Source organism: Bactrocera dorsalis, chromosome 5 (genome assembly GCF_023373825.1).
Source record: "Bactrocera dorsalis isolate Fly_Bdor chromosome 5, ASM2337382v1, whole genome shotgun sequence".
NCBI lineage: Eukaryota > Metazoa > Arthropoda > Insecta > Diptera > Tephritidae > Bactrocera > Bactrocera dorsalis.
The window spans coordinates 21,161,799-21,180,779 of record NC_064307.1 but is presented as its reverse complement, the minus strand read 5'-3'; the positions used below and the strand labels follow the sequence as shown (position 1 = coordinate 21,180,779).

The window sequence follows — 18,981 nt, the reverse complement described above, 5'->3', positions numbered from 1 at the left end:
TAAGAACGATTATGGATTTCTAACGGCACTTTCTTATCACAAATTGTTCCAGACATTACGTTGTATCTCTCACGCTATCTATTCAAACGTTTTCAAGAAACGCGCCCCAACGTTTCCGACCGAACCTAGCACATCCTTACACATTTTTTATAACTCCATATATTTATATATTTTATATATTTTTTGAACACCACATATATATTTATTACTACTTTTTATCATAGTTTCGCTTTTCACAGCATATTTCAGTTTTATTCATTCGCCGCTGCTACGCGCTTTCATATTTTTACAGTTTTTAGTGAAACTTTTTTCGCTTGGCCGTTCGTTGCTTTTGTAAAGCTTCGAATTCTCCGAAGTGATTATTTCGCAATTGTTGCCTTCAATTTGGACGGTTATTGTTGTTGTTTACGGTATTATACAATGGAAATTTTTATTCAAATTTAATTTGCGCACATAAAAGGTCCGACAAGTGAAAGCTACCGGCCACGGTCACGCCAGAGCCAGCCAAGCGGCAAGGACGTGGCGCTCGCAAATATCTGTCCCACACCAACACACACGCACACACATACGCCACGTCTATGCTCGCGTATCAGTTAAGTATGCGCTCAAACATCGCCTCGCAGTGGTCATTTAACGAATACTTTGGAGATTTCACCATATTGTTATTGTTATTGTCCGAGCTGTTGCGCCAGCTAGCGCTCGTTATGTGTGCTTTATTCGGCGACGACAACATTTGCGTTGCTGATTGCTGGTCACACTGATTCGCAAATTGCTGGTCGTTTAGTGCTGTTCTCCGGCGCGCTTCGGTAGTAACTTTGCAATTATATTACTTTGTGTACCGAAAATGTTTGCAGTTTTTAGTTTAAGCGATTTTGTGGGATAAATTTAGTTGGAAAAGGGGATCAGGATGTAGCCGAAATAGGGAGTAATGACCTCTTCATAAAACTTTTCCAGAGTGGAAAATTGTGAGAAAAATTTCTAAACGTGGGATTATCTTTTCAAATAGAGTGAGAGTAGTAATTGATTTGAGGAGTTTCATTGGATTAGCTCTTTTCAAAGAGAATTGGTAAAGCTAAACAAAACACTCACTCTTCTTTTTAAAATTACATAAACAAGTTTTCAAAATGGTACATGAAGATAATGGTAGAAGAGCCTCTAAATCGTCTGCCTTCGAAGGCAAGGCATTTATTCGCTTTTTATAAGCCCCTTCTCTGGTGGTATAAAAGCTCAAAAGTTCCATGAAAATGAAATTAATATACACTGCAAATCTGGACAGAAACAAATATTTCATTCGCAACGAGAATGAATGGTAAGGGATAGAGAAAAATATTGAGTTCGATCTCTAATATGTAGTAGAAGTAGCTTTGGTTAATACTAAGCTCTCACACTTATAAAAGGCGATTCAGCTTTCGTTTCGATTTTTCGTGGACCACCTTTTATCTTTTAATGCATTTCATATTAGTAGGAATTCATCTGCGACTTAAATGTCTGTACTGATGTAGACCAAGCCGTATATGTATTGCTTTTATTACAACCCCGCCTGTATTTCTAACTTGATGGCGAAGGAAAGCATCATTCGGAACAATTATTGAATTTAAGGAAAGGGAGTTCTTTCATACTTTTTATACTCTTGTATAACTCCCAGAGGTGATCAAGTGGTTAATGCCCAGAGCAAACTAAAATTATAGAGGGGACTATTCTCCAGCCTACTGAATGCCAGTGAAAGCATAACATCAGGAGATGGTAAGCCCGATTCCACAATCGATAACAATGCAGCAGACATTCCATTGCCCGGCCATGAAGAAGTTCGAATAGGAATTACCCAACTTGTAGTTCTTCAGCGGGGGCCAATGGATTGCCGGCCGAGCTATTCAAATACGGCGGTGAAGAACTGATAAGGAGCATGCACCAGTTTCTTTGTAGAATATGGTCGCCCAACGATTGGAATTTAAGGGTTATCTACCCAATCTACTCAATCTGAGCCAACTATCGTGGAATAAGCGTCCTGAACAACGCATATAAAGTTCTATCGAGCGTATTGTGTGAGAGATTCAAGCCAACCGTCAACAAACTGATTGAAACTTATCAGTTTGGCTTTAGACCAGTAAAATCTACAATTGACCAGATTTTCACTATGCGCCAAATAGAAGAAGACTAAACGACTATGTTAACTGACATTGAGCAACATCGAAAGCTCGGTCAAGATCGGGAAAGATCTCTCCGAGTCGTTCGATATCAAACAATGTTTTAGGCAAGACCACTCCCTTGTCGACTTCTTCAATCTACTGCTGGAGAAAATAATTCGAGCTGAAATGCTGAATCGAGAAGGAACAATTTTTTACTGGATAACATCTGATTATTCGACGTTCCCAGTTTTAGTGAGAAAGGCTCCGCTGAAAATTTATGGTCAACATTGGCAACCCCACATTCTATCTATGCCTTAGGTATTCTTGTAAGCCATGAAAGTTGTTATACCCTAATCAGGGTGTTTTAAGTTAACAGCAGTGGGCCGTATTTGTGTTTCCAGATGAACCGAGTTCAGCAAAAGCTGTTCACGCGCAAAGCATTTTCTAACAAATGGTTGACTGTTTTTTATACTTCTCGCAACAATCTTGCTAAAGAGAGTATTATAGTTTTGTTCACATAAGGGTTGTTTGTAAGTCCTAAAATTAAAAAAGTCAGATATAGGGTTATATATACCAAAGTGATCAGGGTGACGAGTAGAGTTGAAAGCCGGATGTCTGTCTGTCCGTCCGTCCGTGCAAGCTGTAACTTGAGTAAAAATTGAGATATCATGATGAAACTTGGTACACGTATTTCTTGGCTCCATAAGAAGGTTAAGTTCGAAGATGGGCAAAATCGGCCCACTGCCACGCCCACAAAATGCGGAAACCGAAAACCTATAAAGTGTCATAACTAAGCCATAAATAAAGATATTAAAGTGAAATTTGGCACAAAGGATAGCATTAGGGAGGGGCATATTTGGACGTAATTTTTTTGGAAAAGTGGGCGTAGCCCCACCCCCTACTAAGTTTTTTGTACATACCTCCAAAACTACTATAGCTATGTCAACCAAACTCTATAGAGTCATTTCCTTCAGGCATTTCCATATACAGTTCAAAAATGGAAGAAATCGGATAATAACCACGCCCACCTCCAATACAAAGGTTATGTTGAAAATCACTAAAAGTGTGTTAACCGACTAACAAAAAACGTCAGAAACACTAAATTTTACGGAAGAAATGGAAGAAAGAAGTTGCACCCAGGCTTTTTTTTAAAATTGAAAATGGGCGTGGCATTGCCCACTTATGGACGAAAAACCATATCTCAGGAACTACTCAACCGATTTCAATGAAATTCGGTGTATAATATTTTCTTAACACCCTGATTACATGTACGAAATATCGGTTCACAACCACGCCTTCTTCCAATATAACGCTCTTTTGAATTCCATCTGATGCCTTTTCTGTATAATATATACATTAGGAACCAATGATGATAACGGAATAAAACTTTACACAAACACGGTATTTGAGCTGAGGTATCCCTTGTGGAAAAATTGTCGTGATCGGACTATAACTTTTCAAGGTCCCTGATATCGAACACGAAGAACTCAGTGCCTAACCTAACCTAACCTAATTTTTCACCGAAAATATCGGTAAATCTCTCAGAATTTAATTCTAATTAATTTTACAGCAAAATAAAAAAATATGTAAATGACGGATAATGAAATCTCGATTATCACTTTATCATGCGAGAGTATAGAATGTTCGGTGACACCCGAACTTAGCCCTTCCTTACTTGTTTTTTAAACAACTCGATATACATATGTCAACCATACTAATAGAACAACGCAGAACAGTAAATTCCAAAGGGTACGCAATAAAATAATTTTTTTCAGTCATATATCAAGAAATCAGGAAAACCAACTGCCGAAGACGGTTCACTCTTCACCACGACAATGCGAGTACTCAACCATCGACAGAAAAAGCTGCATTTTTGAGCACTCAAAACGTCTATTTGATGAGTCATCCACCATAAAGTACTGAGTTGGCAAATAATGGCTTCTTTTTATTCCCGTTCGTAAAATATAAACTAAGAGATCAACCTTTTTGGACACCTAAAGAGGCGGTTTATGCGTTCAGAACGCATGTTTTGGAAACACCCCAATCAGAATGGCAAAAAATGCCATGCATGGAAAAGTGTATGCATCTTACTTCAGTCTCAATAGCTGCAGAATATGAACAGGTAGGAGCTGGGTTGGCTTCTTGCGGTTCACTGCTAGACTGTTAGGTCTCAGACCAGCTAAGCAAAGGTTGGTCAAGTACCAGCTGCTGTACAGCCGCAAAATCCTTCTGACCCAGGGTAAATAAAAAAGGTGTACGAAACTTTTTGTTCTCAGTAAGATTCCTTTCAATGATTGTAGCAGTTCTAACTGGATACTGTCAGATCGGGATTCATGCAGTAAGACTATACATTTTACCGGTTGCCAGATGCATTATCTGTTTGAAAGAATATGAGAAAAAATCATCTCAACACTAAATCCTCTCACTTTTAGACAGCCAAGTGAAATAACGGAAATAAATAGAAATAAAATGAATATGATTGCCGATAAATAGCTGATATCTAACAACAAGAGCTTTCCATATGGCTTCACAACGGACTGTACATTATAAGTGTGATACCCAGCTTTGCTGGGAGATCAGCCATCAAACGTAACTTAATAAAGATTTGTATCAAAATCGAGAATATTTTGAAAAACAGTAAAGCGATTTTCGATGATTAAAATTTCTTTTTGTTATCTAATTCCGAAATATGAAGGAAAGCGTACGTATAAGTCTTCCTTGGCATCGTACGTCGACGACCATGGCATCAATTAAAAGGAGTTTCGAAGAACAAGCATTTATTTTGTAGATATCTTACTGCTTGTAGGCAATGAAAGTTATATTGTCTATATATTTATATACATAAATATTGAGCAATCTCAACAAATTGTTTGAGGTTATGTCAGAAGTTGTACAATTTTCCAGCTAATTAACTCGCTTTAATTTCTGCTGATAGTTTTATTGCCTCATTTCTGTTACTTCCACGTTTCCAAGTTGCTATAATTGGTGCGCCTGAATTGTCACTTACACACATACATACATACAAACGTATGTATATAAAATATTAGCTTTTCTCTTTATAATAACAAGCGCACAGATGTAGCATTCATTAATTAAAATGTCCTTGCGCGACATATAGACTTACATAAATACATATACACACATACATACACGCGCACAAATAAGCGTATTTTATTTCTCGGCGCTTATATTTTATGAAATATTTTACAGGATTATCATAAAGAGGAGCTAAGGACATGGCCAAAGGAGCTGAAAGCGAAGAACGCTGGCAAATAAAATTGGCAACGACAGCTACGGCAGCGGCTCATTAAAAGTCAAGGACGCAGCATGAGGACGCAATGAGAGTTGAGAGTTGTCGCTGATTTCACAACCACACGCACACACGCAGGCTTATTTGCATGTACGTATGTGTATTTGAGGGTATTTACACATGTATGGTTTGCATGTTTCGCATGTACCGTTATGGCTGACATACATCATGCTGGCAATGCCAATACCAACAACAACAAAAAAAGCAGTAGAAATAACAAGAACAACAGTGAAACCAACATAAACAGTAGGAGTGACAACAACAACAAAATCTTCATCAACAACAACAACAAAACCAAAAACATCAGCAACAGCAACAATAACAGCAGCAGTGTCAAGCAATCACTCCAACTGTGCGTAAGCACGTTGCATATACAACTACAACAACCGCAACAACAACACGCGTATTAACTTCACAACATCAACAGCAAATGGATGGCCATTAAGAGGAGATTTCGCGACAAAGCGACCAACAAACTCGGCCACACATCATTCACATTGTCGCTAAATTGTTGTTGTAGACTAGTGTTGGTGTACGGCGAAGTTTAATGCGTGCAGTTGTCTTACAACAGCAACAAAAGCCATGTGTAGCGAAAGTTTATCCTTTGACCTACCACAATGCATAGTTGGCATGTCGTCGTCATCGCCGTCGTCGCCGTCGTTACCACTCCCATTTCGTCATTTCGTCGTATTTGTCTTCAAAACTATGATTGTTGCGGCTTCCGCCTTCAGAGCAGGCGCTACGGCTACCCTCTGTCACTGACTGACTGGCGCTTGCACAGTAACATTTATTGGCGCAGGTTTCGTTGGAAGCGCTTTGCAGACTCGTCGACTCGGCACAGCTGATTTGGTTCTGCACGACTTGCTGTGAAGCTTTCGGAGCGCCATTCAACGTGGGTGTGCTGAGAGCCGGCGAGTTGATGTGGTGGGTAAGTTAGAGAAGCACTGGTGGTGAAGTATGCATATGAGGGGAAAGAAGGGGAAATAGTTAAATTGTGGCAGTTGTTCCCAAACTTTTAGAGAGGTATGGATTTGACTCTGCCGATTTTTGATTATTTTTGGCAGAATTTAATACCCAAGACGGTTTCATAAATGGAGACTATATTGTAATTTCAAAAAAATTTTACCATCTGATAAACACCGGACTGGTCCATTTAAAATACGCGCGGTAACCGAATCTAAATTTTTTCCCCAAAATGGTACAACCAATTTCCAAAGGAATCACGGCTACGGAATCGTTTAAAATATTACCAAAGTTTGCCTCATGCAAGTCCTTCATTGGAGTATGAAGGCATGAGTAGAAGTTCACGAAGGTGAGGAAAATTCTCTGACGTAAATTCACTCGGGAGCGGCGAAGAACGATTCTTGGCTCAATTGACTCACGATATCCGGCTTTAGACCAAGTACCCTCTGGGTAGCCAAAAAATATCCGTTTGAAGGCGAGCTAAAGTGAGAAGAAGCCATCCCAACCGGGGCTTATAACAAGTCTATACACAATTGGATTAAACATTGCTTTACTTGCTGATAGTTAGTGTAGAATAAAATAAGCTTTGAGTCCGCTGACTGTGCGCTCAGGCCTAGTGAAAAGATGTCTAGACTCCTTTTCTTTAGCCTCGAGTTTATTTGGCTTCTAGTGGTTCACTGCTAGATTTTTGAGTCTCCGACCAGCTAAGCAACGGTTGGTCAAATACAAGCAGTCACAAAGTTCTTCTGACCCTAGATAAATAGTAAAAGGTCTAGGGAACTCTTTGTTCTCAGCAAGTTACCTTTCAATGGTTGCAGGAGTTCTAACTGGACACTGCCCAAACGGGATTTATGCAGTAAGATTAAACATCTTACCGCTTGCCAAATGTCAATGTGTTTGGAACAAGCTGAGTTAGAATCGTCTTAGCGCTCTCTTGTCTTGTCTTTGCGCTTTTGCTAGAAGGGAGCAAAAAAGTCTTGGATATCATACTTTTCGAACTAAGATTTCTCATTATTATTTAGAAGAGAGTAAATATAATACAAATTTATAAAAACCTTTTCCGAAAGTTATTTTAAATTTCTGTACCGATGAATCAAGCCTATGAATTTCCTTGAAAAGTTCTTGCTTTATAATCACGACTACCACTGCCGCCAAGGCATACATTTTGGCGAACAACCACTTCCACCGCATACTCAAACCATGTGGTATTATAGTCGAACTCCCAACACATACACAGGGTTCAACACTCATAGAGTGTGAACAAATTTCCCTTCTTTATAACAATTATTTTTATCCGCTCTTTAGGAAAAAAGTATTAAAATAGGTGTAAATTTTCGACGACTTGCGTTTAGCGACATCTTAAGGAAAACCGTCAACAAATAAGCTAATTATAACAGAAAAGACGTAGAAATTATTCGTTCTTACCATACAGATGTCGCCCAACTCCTTGTGGCAAATCCAGTAGAGATATGCAATGAATACAAGCGCATATAAATCGCCAAGAGCACCATGGTTGTAAATGCTGATATCTTAGACACAAACCAAAGTGATAAATATTTAATACACACACTAGATGGCGTTATCACAAAACTGGTTAGAATTATCATAGACACACTTCATTTTGGAAAAATATATTCTCGAAATCAAACACACACTGGATGGTGCTGTGGTTAGAGCAAATTGAAATCCACGTTTTCCCATTCTTTGGATTCGGAAAAGGTATGAAAAATGTACATTGCTAGTTTTATTAAGAGCCCAGAGGCAAGATTGTGCAATATACAAAAGATATTTGGTCTTAAGGCCAACGAAAGGTTCGAGTTGTCGATCATCAGAGAACTGCTAGAGAAGACTCATGAAGTTTTTTCGGATTGGCATTCTGCTTACCACGTAGGGGTGAGCTTATTATGCTTACAGTCTCCGAAGGTCAAATTGGTTTGAAAAGGATTATAATTACACATCGAAACAGTATCAATACATAGCTACACCATAAAAACAGTTTGAAAAGCAGGAAGACGAGTTAATCAACTGAATTCGTGACCTTAACCGAGCATTAGGCGAACAGCTGATACGAGTTTGAAGCTTTCAAAAGACCTGGTGATTAATACAGCCTGGCTAGAACACCTGTTGGAAGTGGCGGCACAGAGCACATATACTAGTATACTTTTAGAAGTAAATAAACAGACCCAAAAAACTTGAGAGAAAGAAAGCCGGAACAAAACAAAAAATCAACCCTTAGTTTACACCCACTTGTTACCGTTACACAGACAGCAACCACTTGTAGTGTTTCGTATTTGGACTGCAAGGGTTCGACCAAAAGCGATTTAGCAGCTCCCTAGCAACGGTACCAGCGCTGTCAAGACAAATGTAACCACAACAGAAAAAGCATTTTGAAGAAATTTTCACAAATTGCACAACGAAGTTCATAAGAATCGAAATCAAATATATTTAACAGTTTAAATTTTCATTGAAAATGCAATTAAAATATTTGAGAACTCTGCTAGACGGGCAGGTGAGTACGGAGTTCAATATTCACATATAGTTTGTCATGTAAAGACTGCATTGCATATCCCTAGGAGCAACTGAACCGTATTGCTGGTCTGGCGTGGTCACCGAATCACCAAAAGCTGGCCATCGCCACTGCAGACCGTCACATACTACTCTTCGACGATGCCGGTGAGCGACGCGATAAATTCTCAACGAAACCATCGAACCCGGCAAACGGCAAGAACTCTTATGTTATACGCGGTCTCGCCTTCAGTCCGGACTCCACCAAGCTGGCTGTGGGTCAGAGTGATAACATCGTCTATGTGTATAAGTTGGGTGAATCGTGGAATGATAAGAAAGTGATTTGCAATAAATTTCCACAAGCGAGTGCGGTCACCGCTTTAATTTGGTTGTCCACAGGCGCTATCATTGCAGGTGGGTGCATTTAGACTTTATTTTATATTGGATGAAGAATCGAAAGCCGGAGGGCGGGACTTTAATCCGCTAAACCTAACCTATTCCTATCTCATGTCTCTCCCACGGGACTACTGGACAAAGTATTACTTCCAGGTTCCGGGTTGACTTATACATATATATACTTACGCATTTGTCAGTATGTAAGACACAGTGACTTCTTCTGCCGGAAAGCTTAGTGATTTTGAATGAAAATTTAGAAAGAATGGGGAAGATAGTGAATATATTAGAAACGGACGAGTGAGTTCTGGAGACCAGAAAATCCCAACGGAGTTACCTTACAGCGATTTTATTTTCGGCATGATTTTCATTGGAATTCGTAATAGACTTCCGACTAGCCTTTTAAGATCTCAAGATCTCGTATCATCATTGCTGAAGTCTTACTTTTTTGTGTCGGAGAAATAAAAAGTATAGTTTACAGTTTTTCGGATATTGATCTCAAACACACCATGGTTATATTTATAATTTTTGACATCTTTAGGAAGTTTCTTGAAAGAATCCGACTTGATCCCTTATAATCATATCTTACCTCGTCAAGTCAGACTTCGAATCAATAATCAAGGTTGTAAGGCCGTATTGCTATTGTAGAGCGAACTTTAGTCAACAGAATTCCATATTAAAGCCAGCAACAACGGGGACTAAACTTAGCATTTAAACAGGAACGATCCAAAACTGCATTAAGACGTCAGAAATCATTTAAGCAGTTTCCCCTAAGTCCCCCTTCTATGTGTGATCTCTTAATAAGGATATCTATTAGTTCAATACACAACAAAAACTTAACTCCCTCATCTTCCTAGGACTCGACGATGGCAAAGTACGTGCGCTCCATTGCAAAAGCAATAAGTCGCAGAGTTTATACGCAGCCGATAGCATCTGCATTTCGTTGGCGTCCAACACCAAAGGCACTGGCTTTCTGTCTGGTCACAATGACGGCACAATAATACGTTTTTTCATCACCGAAGATGCGAATGAGTCGTCGGGACGTTTAGTACAACATCCAGTGCCACCATTTGCTTTGGCTTGGCCGCAGGGGGGCTTCTGCGCTGGCGGTTGTGATCAGAAAATCATATTCTACGATACTGTGGTAAGCCTTTCGCGAAAGCTGTCAAAACTGTAATAATATAACTCTGAAATTTCGTGTCTACTTACAGGGACGTCCGGTACGCACCTTCGATTATTCGCGTAACGATCGTGAGATCACTGTTGCCGCCGCAAGTCCCAACGGTCAAGCTGTAGCATTTGGCAGCTATGACAAGATACGCATTTTCACATGGAGTCCACGTTTAGCTGATTGGAATGAGAGCGCAACGAAAGAGATAAATCATTTCTATACCGTAACCTGTGTGCAGTGGCGTCGTGATGGCGCGCGGTGAGTGTGGTGAAAAACTTAATTCTTTGAATTTTATTATTCTCCTTCCCCTTTTTCTAAAGCTTGGCAATCGCCTCGGTGACTGGTGCCGTTATACTCTTTGAATCGGTGCTGAAACGCACCATTTGGCAAGACAAATTTGAATTGATCTTCGTCGCGCCCAGCCAGCTGTTAGTGAAGTCGCTACAAGAACCGGCCGAACAGATGACTATTGAATCCCAGCTCGGGCTGGAAATCGACGATGTACGCATAATGGGTAAAGACAATTACTTGGTTGCACGCACGGAAGACTCTATGATTTTGTGTGATCTCACGCGCAATCTGGTCAGCGAAGTACCATGGTCTACATCGGGTCGGCACGAACGTTTCTATTTCGAAAACCCGAATGTTTGTTTGATTTTCAATGTGGGCGAACTTAGTCTTGTCGAGTATGGTGAAAGTACGATCTTGGGTTCTGTGCGCACAGAGTTTGTGAATCCACATGTTATCTCGGTGCGCTTGAATGAGCGTGGCAACACGAAGTAAGCACGACTTTTGTTAAAAAGAAAATTTGAAATATAAATACCCGACTCTTGGACTTCTAGGAATAACAAAAAACTGGCGTTCCTCCTCGACGCCAAAACCATATGCATAGTGGACCTAATAAACCAAGTTATCATTGGACAGGTGAACCACGAGACGAAAATCGATTGGATCGAACTGAGTGAGACAGCTCATAAACTGCTCTTTCGCGATAAGAAACTCAGGTATTTAGCATGTAGACTTTAAAGAGCTGCCTTAAATTGTCTAGCTCCACACTTTAGATTAGTCTTGATCGACATATACACCGGCAAGAAGCAAACTCTACTCTCGAACATCTCATTCGTTCAATGGGTGCCACAAAGCGACGTTGTTGTAGCACAAAACAATAACAATTTAGCTGTCTGGTATAATATAGACTTGCCCGAACATGTGACGCTAATGGCTATCAGAGGAGATGTCATGGAAGTGTCACGCGACTCGGTATGCACCAAATTTAGTTCTTTAATTAAGCACGAACTTATACTTTCTTTACAAAAATTAGGGTCGTACGATGGTCCGCTCGCAGGAGGGTCCAGCAGAGCACACTTATCAACTGGATGAAGGTTTGGTTGAGTTCGGCACCGCCGTAAACGACAGTGACTTTGGACGCGCTATACATTTTCTGGAGACGCTAGGCGACAAACCCGCTGCCAAAGCCATGTGGCACAATCTTGCAGTCATTTCGATTGAAGATGGCAATCTTCGGGTGGCGCAACGTTGCTACGCCGCACTGGGTAATGTCTCAAAGGCATACTATTTGAATGAAATGATAGAAGAGGCTGATAAATTTGAGGAATCTACGGGCACACCAGGTATTATGTGTCCTCAGGTGCGCGCTAAACTTGCGCTCTTGAGTTCCGATCTACGCACGGCGGAGCGTATTTATCTCGAGCAAGGTGACATCGAAACGGCTTTGGAAATGTATAAGAAACTGCGTATGTGGGATGAGGCGGTCAGCTTGGCTGAGCGACGCGGTTACGGTGGTCTACAGCTTTTGAAAGAACAACAAATGGAATTTCTTTTATCTACCGGGCAGGAAGAGAAAGCCGGACAAGTGTTGGAAGAACAAGAGGAGCCGGAGAAGGCCTTAAATTTATATTTGAAGGCTAGCAAGCCGGCGCGTGCGGCACGCTTGGCCATGAAAACTCCACATCTTATGGACGATCAGCAATTGATGCTAAAAATCACAGAAGGACTAGTAAATTGTGGTAAGTTATCAGTGATATGACTTCACTATTTGATAAGTAAACTGGAGAGAGAATCAAAAATTATTGCAATGCAGGGTTTGGCTACTTAACTTGAGCTCTCCTGATCTTTTTAGAGTGATCTCTCACTTTTGCAATTGTATCCTTCGGCTTTCATTTATTCTTTTTCTTATCTAACCCACAAAATTTCACACGAAACATCCTCAGAACTCTACGAGATGGCTGGCGACATTGCACTGAAACTCTCACGTCCCGAAGCTGCCCTCGGTTTGTATCGAAAAGGTGGTACTTATGCTCGAGCTCTGGATTTGGCGCGTGAAGTCGCACCAGACGATGTAACAAGCCTAGAGGAGGAGTGGGGCGATTGGTTGGTGGCACGCAAACAGTTGGACGCCTCTATCAATCACTACATCGAAGCTGGTGCCACACAAAAGGCACTCGAAGCTGCTGTCGGCGCCAAGCAATGGCGGAAAGCGGTGCAAATCGCTAAGGTGCTCGACGAACCAGCCGAAATTCAACGTTATGCACTAGATCTCTCCAAGCATTTGGCCTTTGCTGGCGATGTTGATGGCGCTGAAGACCTGCTCGTACGCGCTAACATGTATAAGGAGGCCATCGAGCTGCTCAATCGTCACGGTAAGTGGGAACGCGCGTATGCGATTGGTGAGAAATATCTGCAAGCTGAGGAGATGCGTGACTTGTTTGTCAATTTGGCGGCAGGGTTGGAGGAACAAGGTAATTTCCGATGTGCTAACGGTTTTAGCTAAAAACAATTTAAAATTTGTATTATTTTAGGTAAGTATCGCGATGCGGAGAAGGTTTTATTGGCAGTGTCCGAACCGGATTTGGCGATTGCAATGTACAAACGTCGCGAACTCTATGACTCCATGATACGACTAGTGGAGCGTTTTCACCAAGATCTCTTGGATACAACTCACCTACATTTGGCTAGACAACTTGAGTCGAAGGGCAAATTTAAAATTGCCGAAGTGCATTTCATCGCTTCGGGCGATTGGAAGTCGGCTGTCCATATGTATTGTTCGTCTGGTCGCTGGGAAGATGGCTATCGTGTCGCTAAGCAGAAAGGTACTGAGGGCGCAAGTAATCAGGTCGCCTACATGTGGGCAAAGTCCATGCCGATAGAAAGCGCTGTGCGTTTGCTTACCAAACTCGGTTTACTAGACACGGCGGTGGGTTTCGCCTGCGATTCTGGACAATTCGACTTCGCGATGGATCTTTGTCGCTTAGCCGGTAAATCCACCGATGAGGTGCACTTGAAAATCGCCCTGTCTTTGGAAGATGAAGGCAAATTCGAGGAGGCCGAAGCGGAGTTCATCAAAGCTAATAAGCCCAAAGAGGCCATACTGATGTACACGCATGCGGGCGATTGGAAGGCAGCACTCAATGTAGCCGAGTCACATCTGCCGGAGGCGGTTAATGAAATTTTAATCGGGCAGGCATCGGCTGCTTTGGACACGCGCAACTATCCCGACTACGAAGCGCTGCTACTGCGCGCACAACGTCCGGATATGATAATCGATCATTATAAGAACGAAGGCATGTTCGACGAGGCGCTACGCATAGCCGAGGAGCACTATCCATCGGCCATGAATGATTTGCGGCGTCTACAGGCACAAGAACAGCGTCGTAACAACGAACAAAATGATGCTTCGCGTTCTTATCTGCAGAAAGCCGCTGAGTTCGCGAAGCGTGAGGAGTTTCGTAAAGCCGCTGAGTGTCTAATGCAAATAGACGCCACAAATACAGACGATGCGACTACTGTGGAGCGTGCTCTAGTTAGAGCTGCGGAAATCTGCAATCAATTCTTGGAGGGTAAGGACGCTGTCGACGTGGCAACTCAATTGGGGCCGCGTCTTTTACAAATCAAACAAATCGGTCCAGCTGCGCAACTGTATTTGGCGGCAGATATGCCCAAAGATGCTGTCGAAGTTTTCATACGTGCCGAACAATGGTCGAAGGCCAGGCGACTGGCGAAGGAATTGGATCCCGAACTAATGACTTACGTCGAGCAGCAGCAGAAGTCACGTCTCAAAACCGAAGGCAACGTCGAACAATTGGCGGATATCGGTGAGTATATCCGCTGCGAACTTTAAATATAAAATCTTTCTTAATTGTCACATCATCCAGACATCATGAGCGCTTTGGACATGCTCGCTGAGCAGGGTCAGTGGTTGCGCTGCCTCGATAAGGCCAAACAAATCAATGCAGCAGTCTTACAAAAATATGTGGCGCTCTATGCCGCACAGCTTATACGCGAAGGTGATTGTTTGACCGCCTTGAGTCTCTATTTGACTTATGGCGCACCGCCTTTGGAGGCAAATTTCAATATCTACACGCGCATAGCAATGGATTGCTTTGCTCTGCGCGAGGAACAGGCCAAGGATGATCAGTGGCGTAACTTACGCGACTTTCTCTACAAACTGACAAAGTCTCTACAGTCATCGGAGCATGCGCAAACACAGATCGCTAAAAACGTCGATAAGTTCTTGCTGATTAGTCATTACTATGCAGTACGTTCTGCTTGTAGACCGGTCCAGTCGTTGCATCCGATTGCTGCGCGTATTTCGATTGCTTTGTTGCGCTACACCGATATCATACCGGTGGATAAGGGTTTCTATGAGGCAGGCATAGATCTGCGTAATGCTGGTCGTGAAGCTGAAGCTTTTGTTATGCTCAATCACTACTTGGATGTGTGTGAAGCTATTGAAGAGGGTTCCGGACATCTTGTGGATCACTCCGATTTGGCGACAACAGATTTTCCAAGCTCAGTACCATTGCCGGAGGACTTGCATCTGAAGAACGATCCCAATTTGCATGAGGAGGTGCGCGAATGGGTGCTGGCTATAAGTATGGATCAACAAGTTGATCAGGTAAGTCATTTTTTGTCTCTTTCTGGGGAAATAATTTTATTTGTTTTATACTTTTGTTGCTTTTTTAAAAAAAATATGTATTTAAGCGATGTTATTTTTCCGCAAAAAGAAGGGTGTTATAACTTTGGTGTAGCCCAAGTGTCTTTGCTTGTTCTTTATTCTAAAATTGTGCTTTACGCTCATCCTCACAATTTTGGAAACCACCCTACTTATTTAAAATAAAACGAGTTTTCCTATATTCTGCGCTCACCAAAACCAAGGTGCTGCCCACCGATGATCGTGGTCTATATGAGTCAGCCTTGGGTTCGGACGAACAACCGTGCATATTAAGTGCTTATCCAGTACGTGGACGTCAACCAGTTACTTTTCAATCGTCCAGTCGTCAAGCTAATCGTGATGTGTGGAGCAAATTTACCGTTGCACTCAAAATGTCGCCCGGCAGTAAGGTTGCTGATATAATTGCGTTCGTTGAGAAGTGGAATGGACAGGCTAACGCGGCAATGCACTAAGGTGTTATTGTTGTAAACAATTTTCAGAAGTTTTGGGTACTAGAAATACCCCTATATTATTAAAATATTATTCTGCACCTTATACATATTGTATAAAAATAAGTTAAAGCACAGCACAACAAAAACATAAATGAAATAAATTTGCTTTCAAATCAAACTTATATATTTGTATATGTACGTACATATGTACTTGTTTGTATGCATATTTCAGCATATCAAGCGAGTTTTATTCCAAAAGCTTTATTCGCTAATAATTGAGAAATTTTATTGGAAACTTTACAACAATTTGTTGTTTCTAGGATATTTCTTTTTATATAATTTTTGGTCTAAATATGTATAATTTAAGTGATTTTTATGTAGTTACCAGTTGAATAATTAAATTTGCATAACATTTAAGGAAACAATTTAAATTATAATAATTATTAATGTATATTGAAGAGATCGCCGGCTGAAGGTAGTGGCGCCAAGCCACCAGTGACATCCGGTAACTGCGTTAGATCTGGCAAATTTGATAGATGATCGCGAATTTCCTTTTGTACGGCAACCATTCGATTGAGCTTTTGTTTATATTCCTGAAAAACAGAAAAAAATTTCATAAAATTCTGTGGCCCACATTTATTTATAATGATAGTGTTTTAAAACCCCTATAAAATCAATTATTTGCGGCATGCAGGAAATTCAGAACGTTATTTGATATTCATTGAGGTTATTTATGCCCAAATAATAAACACAAATAAAAACTAAAATCCTGGTCTACGTAATCGTCCGTTCCGGATTTTTTATCCGGTCAAGGACGGTCAACTCGGCAGAATTTTTATCGTTATAAACCACACCGACACTGTTTAAGATTTTTCAATCATCAACATAAAAGTTTTGCTGTTGTTATTGTCGTAGCAATACAGAATATTACTTCATAAAAAGTTTCCGCGACAGTGGAGTCTACGCAACATTACAAGTTTACGTAGACGGAACGAATCAGGCCACGGCTGTCAACTAAGTCACTATAATACATAAACAGGAATGTTCAGTCTTGACACCTTTTATAAAATATAATAGGTTTTTTTTATATTTTAATCCACACATAACCACACAATATCTTCACATCTTCTTTAGATTTTTTTTTTGTTTTTCAAAATATAACATACTTATTTATTATATTTTAAACCACTATAATTCATACACAAACTCAATAAGTTCACTACTTCCATAGACACTTTTATCAAAACAACACAATTATCCGATTTTTCATTTAACACACCTCTAGACGTTTTTCAGCTTGAACTAAAAGTTCTTTTTGCTCAGCTTGGAAATCTCGCAACATAGAAGCTAACTTTGTACGCTCCTCCATTTCAGCAGCGAGGCGTGTGTTATACTCATTCAGCAACTGTACAGCTTCATTAACCTGCGACAAAAGACAACACATTAACACTTTAATTATTAAATAATTTGAAATCTTTAAACTTACCTGTTTAGCCAATGCCTTAGCTGCATCCTTATCTTCCAGTTTACTTAGACAACTGATCTCAGATATTTCGGGTGGCAAGTTGGCAATACGTTCGCGTACTACGGCATCACTTGAAGCGGAATTTTCAATATTCGCCAAAGCTTTGATCAAATCTTCCGGCTCTGGTGGTTCACCTAGTGGCAAATATGGACTCAAATGTTCAGCATCACCATTTTGACCAGTACTTGGTTTTTCTTCAGCAGCCGTAGATGGTCGCGAACGTTTCACTTTTGCTGTTTTACTTTCATCATGCTTACGCTTTTCACGCTTTTCAGACTTTTCTTTTGTGGCACTACCATGACTACCGTTTGTGTTTGGTTCAGTGGCAGCGGTAGCACTACTGCTGCCGCTGCTACTGGCTGCTGCTGCATTATTATTATCTTTATGATCTTTATTTAAACGTGCACGATATTCTGTAATTTGTTTTGTGTCGTAGACACCACGCTCCTCCCAAATATTCAAAATACGTCCAAGACTACCGAACAGCTTATCCGATGTACAGGATTCACCGATGTGTTGAAAAACTTTGGGTAATATTTGTGCGAATTCTTTACCATATTCAGGACCTTTTTTCTTGCTATTTTGTATGACATCATTGGCCAGATACATGAATGTCAACTTTTTGCCCTCCGAAACCGCTGTGGAAATTTTTAATTACAATTAGAATGTAAATAACACTGTTATCAGTTAGCTATATCTTACCAGTTTGTAGCTCTTTCAGCCAAGTTTTCACAATTGACGCATGGTGTTTGCGATGATGTATTAACCACAGCGATAGCGTCTGTATACTTTGCTGACTAGAATTCAATTCACCCAGCTTTTTTAGAAGCGCCGTTTCAGAAAACGCGGACATTTTACCCGATATTTTCTGCTAAATCTACAAATATTTTCGACCGTCACTTTTTACGTGAATGCAAATAACAAAATCATGTCTTGTTTGCCGTGAATGCAGATTTGACGTCTGTCAGTTTTCGTATTTACGAATGATATAAAGCAGAAATGTGATAATGACATTGCCAATTGTGGTTGAGTAAGTTCAATATTATTGCACAATATTTTCCTTTTGCAATGCGTTAAAAACGGTTAAAATGTGTTTTATATTTGAAAACAATATTGAAATTTAAATATTTGAATTGATTTAACTAGACAAGCACTGTTGTCTTCTTACAATTAAGCTGGAAGAAAACATGACATAACTAGATTAAAAATATTGCGCGCAATACTCTGCCAAGTTGGTTGCTTGTTTTAATAATGGCTGACTGCCGACATTTTTTCTTCCATTTGCAAATTTAATTCACATTTGAGAGGGTTCGACAAAATGATATTTTCAAAAACAAGGTGATTTTTATGCGAAAATTAATATATTCTGTTGTTTTAAGCAGAACATCACTCATAATTTAGAAAAATGTTTAATTTCGACAGCATATTCTTATTTAAGTATTCTCAATATATGAAAATGGATCTTCGCCAAAGCAAATGTGTACATGAACTCATAAAAACTTACAAATGTACGAACTTTGTAGAACTTTCCACGGATTTTTCAGTACTAGCTAACTTGTTAATAGTATTTGGTGTGTTAGAAACC

General features: G+C 40.4%; 2 protein-coding genes across 2 annotated transcripts; one reads left to right on the top strand and one right to left on the bottom strand.

Annotated features, from left to right (window-relative positions):
* The first annotated feature begins 8,703 nt into the window (after positions 1 to 8,703).
* LOC105230066 (intraflagellar transport protein 172 homolog) lies at positions 8,704 to 16,039 on the top strand. The gene is made up of 12 exons (XM_011210639.3): positions 8,704 to 8,908; positions 8,973 to 9,318; positions 10,155 to 10,441; positions 10,509 to 10,726; positions 10,789 to 11,247; positions 11,311 to 11,472; positions 11,530 to 11,728; positions 11,790 to 12,495; positions 12,700 to 13,227; positions 13,288 to 14,580; positions 14,641 to 15,383; positions 15,644 to 16,039. Exons 1-12 carry the CDS (start codon positions 8,870 to 8,872, stop codon positions 15,890 to 15,892), a joined length of 5,229 nt encoding a protein of 1,742 aa, XP_011208941.2. The 5' UTR covers positions 8,704 to 8,869; the 3' UTR covers positions 15,893 to 16,039.
* A 22-nt stretch (positions 16,040 to 16,061) lies between these two features.
* On the bottom strand, positions 16,062 to 18,359 carry LOC105230065 (regulation of nuclear pre-mRNA domain-containing protein 1B). The gene is made up of 4 exons (XM_011210638.4): positions 18,099 to 18,359; positions 17,358 to 18,034; positions 17,151 to 17,294; positions 16,062 to 16,464 (listed from the first exon to the last, which is right to left on the bottom strand). The coding sequence occupies exons 1-4, from the start codon at positions 18,247 to 18,249 to the stop codon at positions 16,315 to 16,317; spliced, it is 1,122 nt and encodes a 373-aa protein (XP_011208940.2). The 5' UTR covers positions 18,250 to 18,359; the 3' UTR covers positions 16,062 to 16,314.
* Positions 18,360 to 18,981: the final 622 nt, after the last annotated feature.

Excerpts from the sequence above, each read along its gene's own strand:
- LOC105230066 (XM_011210639.3), top strand. The coding sequence starts at position 8,870 with ATGCAATTAAAATATTTGAGAACTCTGCTAGACGGGCAG. Across the intron at positions 8,909-8,972 it reads GAACTCTGCTAGACGGGCAG|GAGCAACTGAACCGTATTGC; the intron begins GTGAGTACGGAG and ends GCATATCCCTAG. Across the intron at positions 11,248-11,310 it reads AATGAGCGTGGCAACACGAA|GAATAACAAAAAACTGGCGT; the intron begins GTAAGCACGACT and ends TTGGACTTCTAG.
- LOC105230065 (XM_011210638.4), bottom strand. The coding sequence starts at position 18,249 with ATGTCCGCGTTTTCTGAAACGGCGCTTCTAAAAAAGCTGGGTGAATTG. Across the intron at positions 18,035-18,098 it reads GCTGAAAGAGCTACAAACTG|CGGTTTCGGAGGGCAAAAAG; the intron begins GTAAGATATAGC and ends AAATTTCCACAG. Across the intron at positions 16,465-17,150 it reads AAGCTGAAAAACGTCTAGAG|GAATATAAACAAAAGCTCAA; the intron begins GTGTGTTAAATG and ends TCTGTTTTTCAG.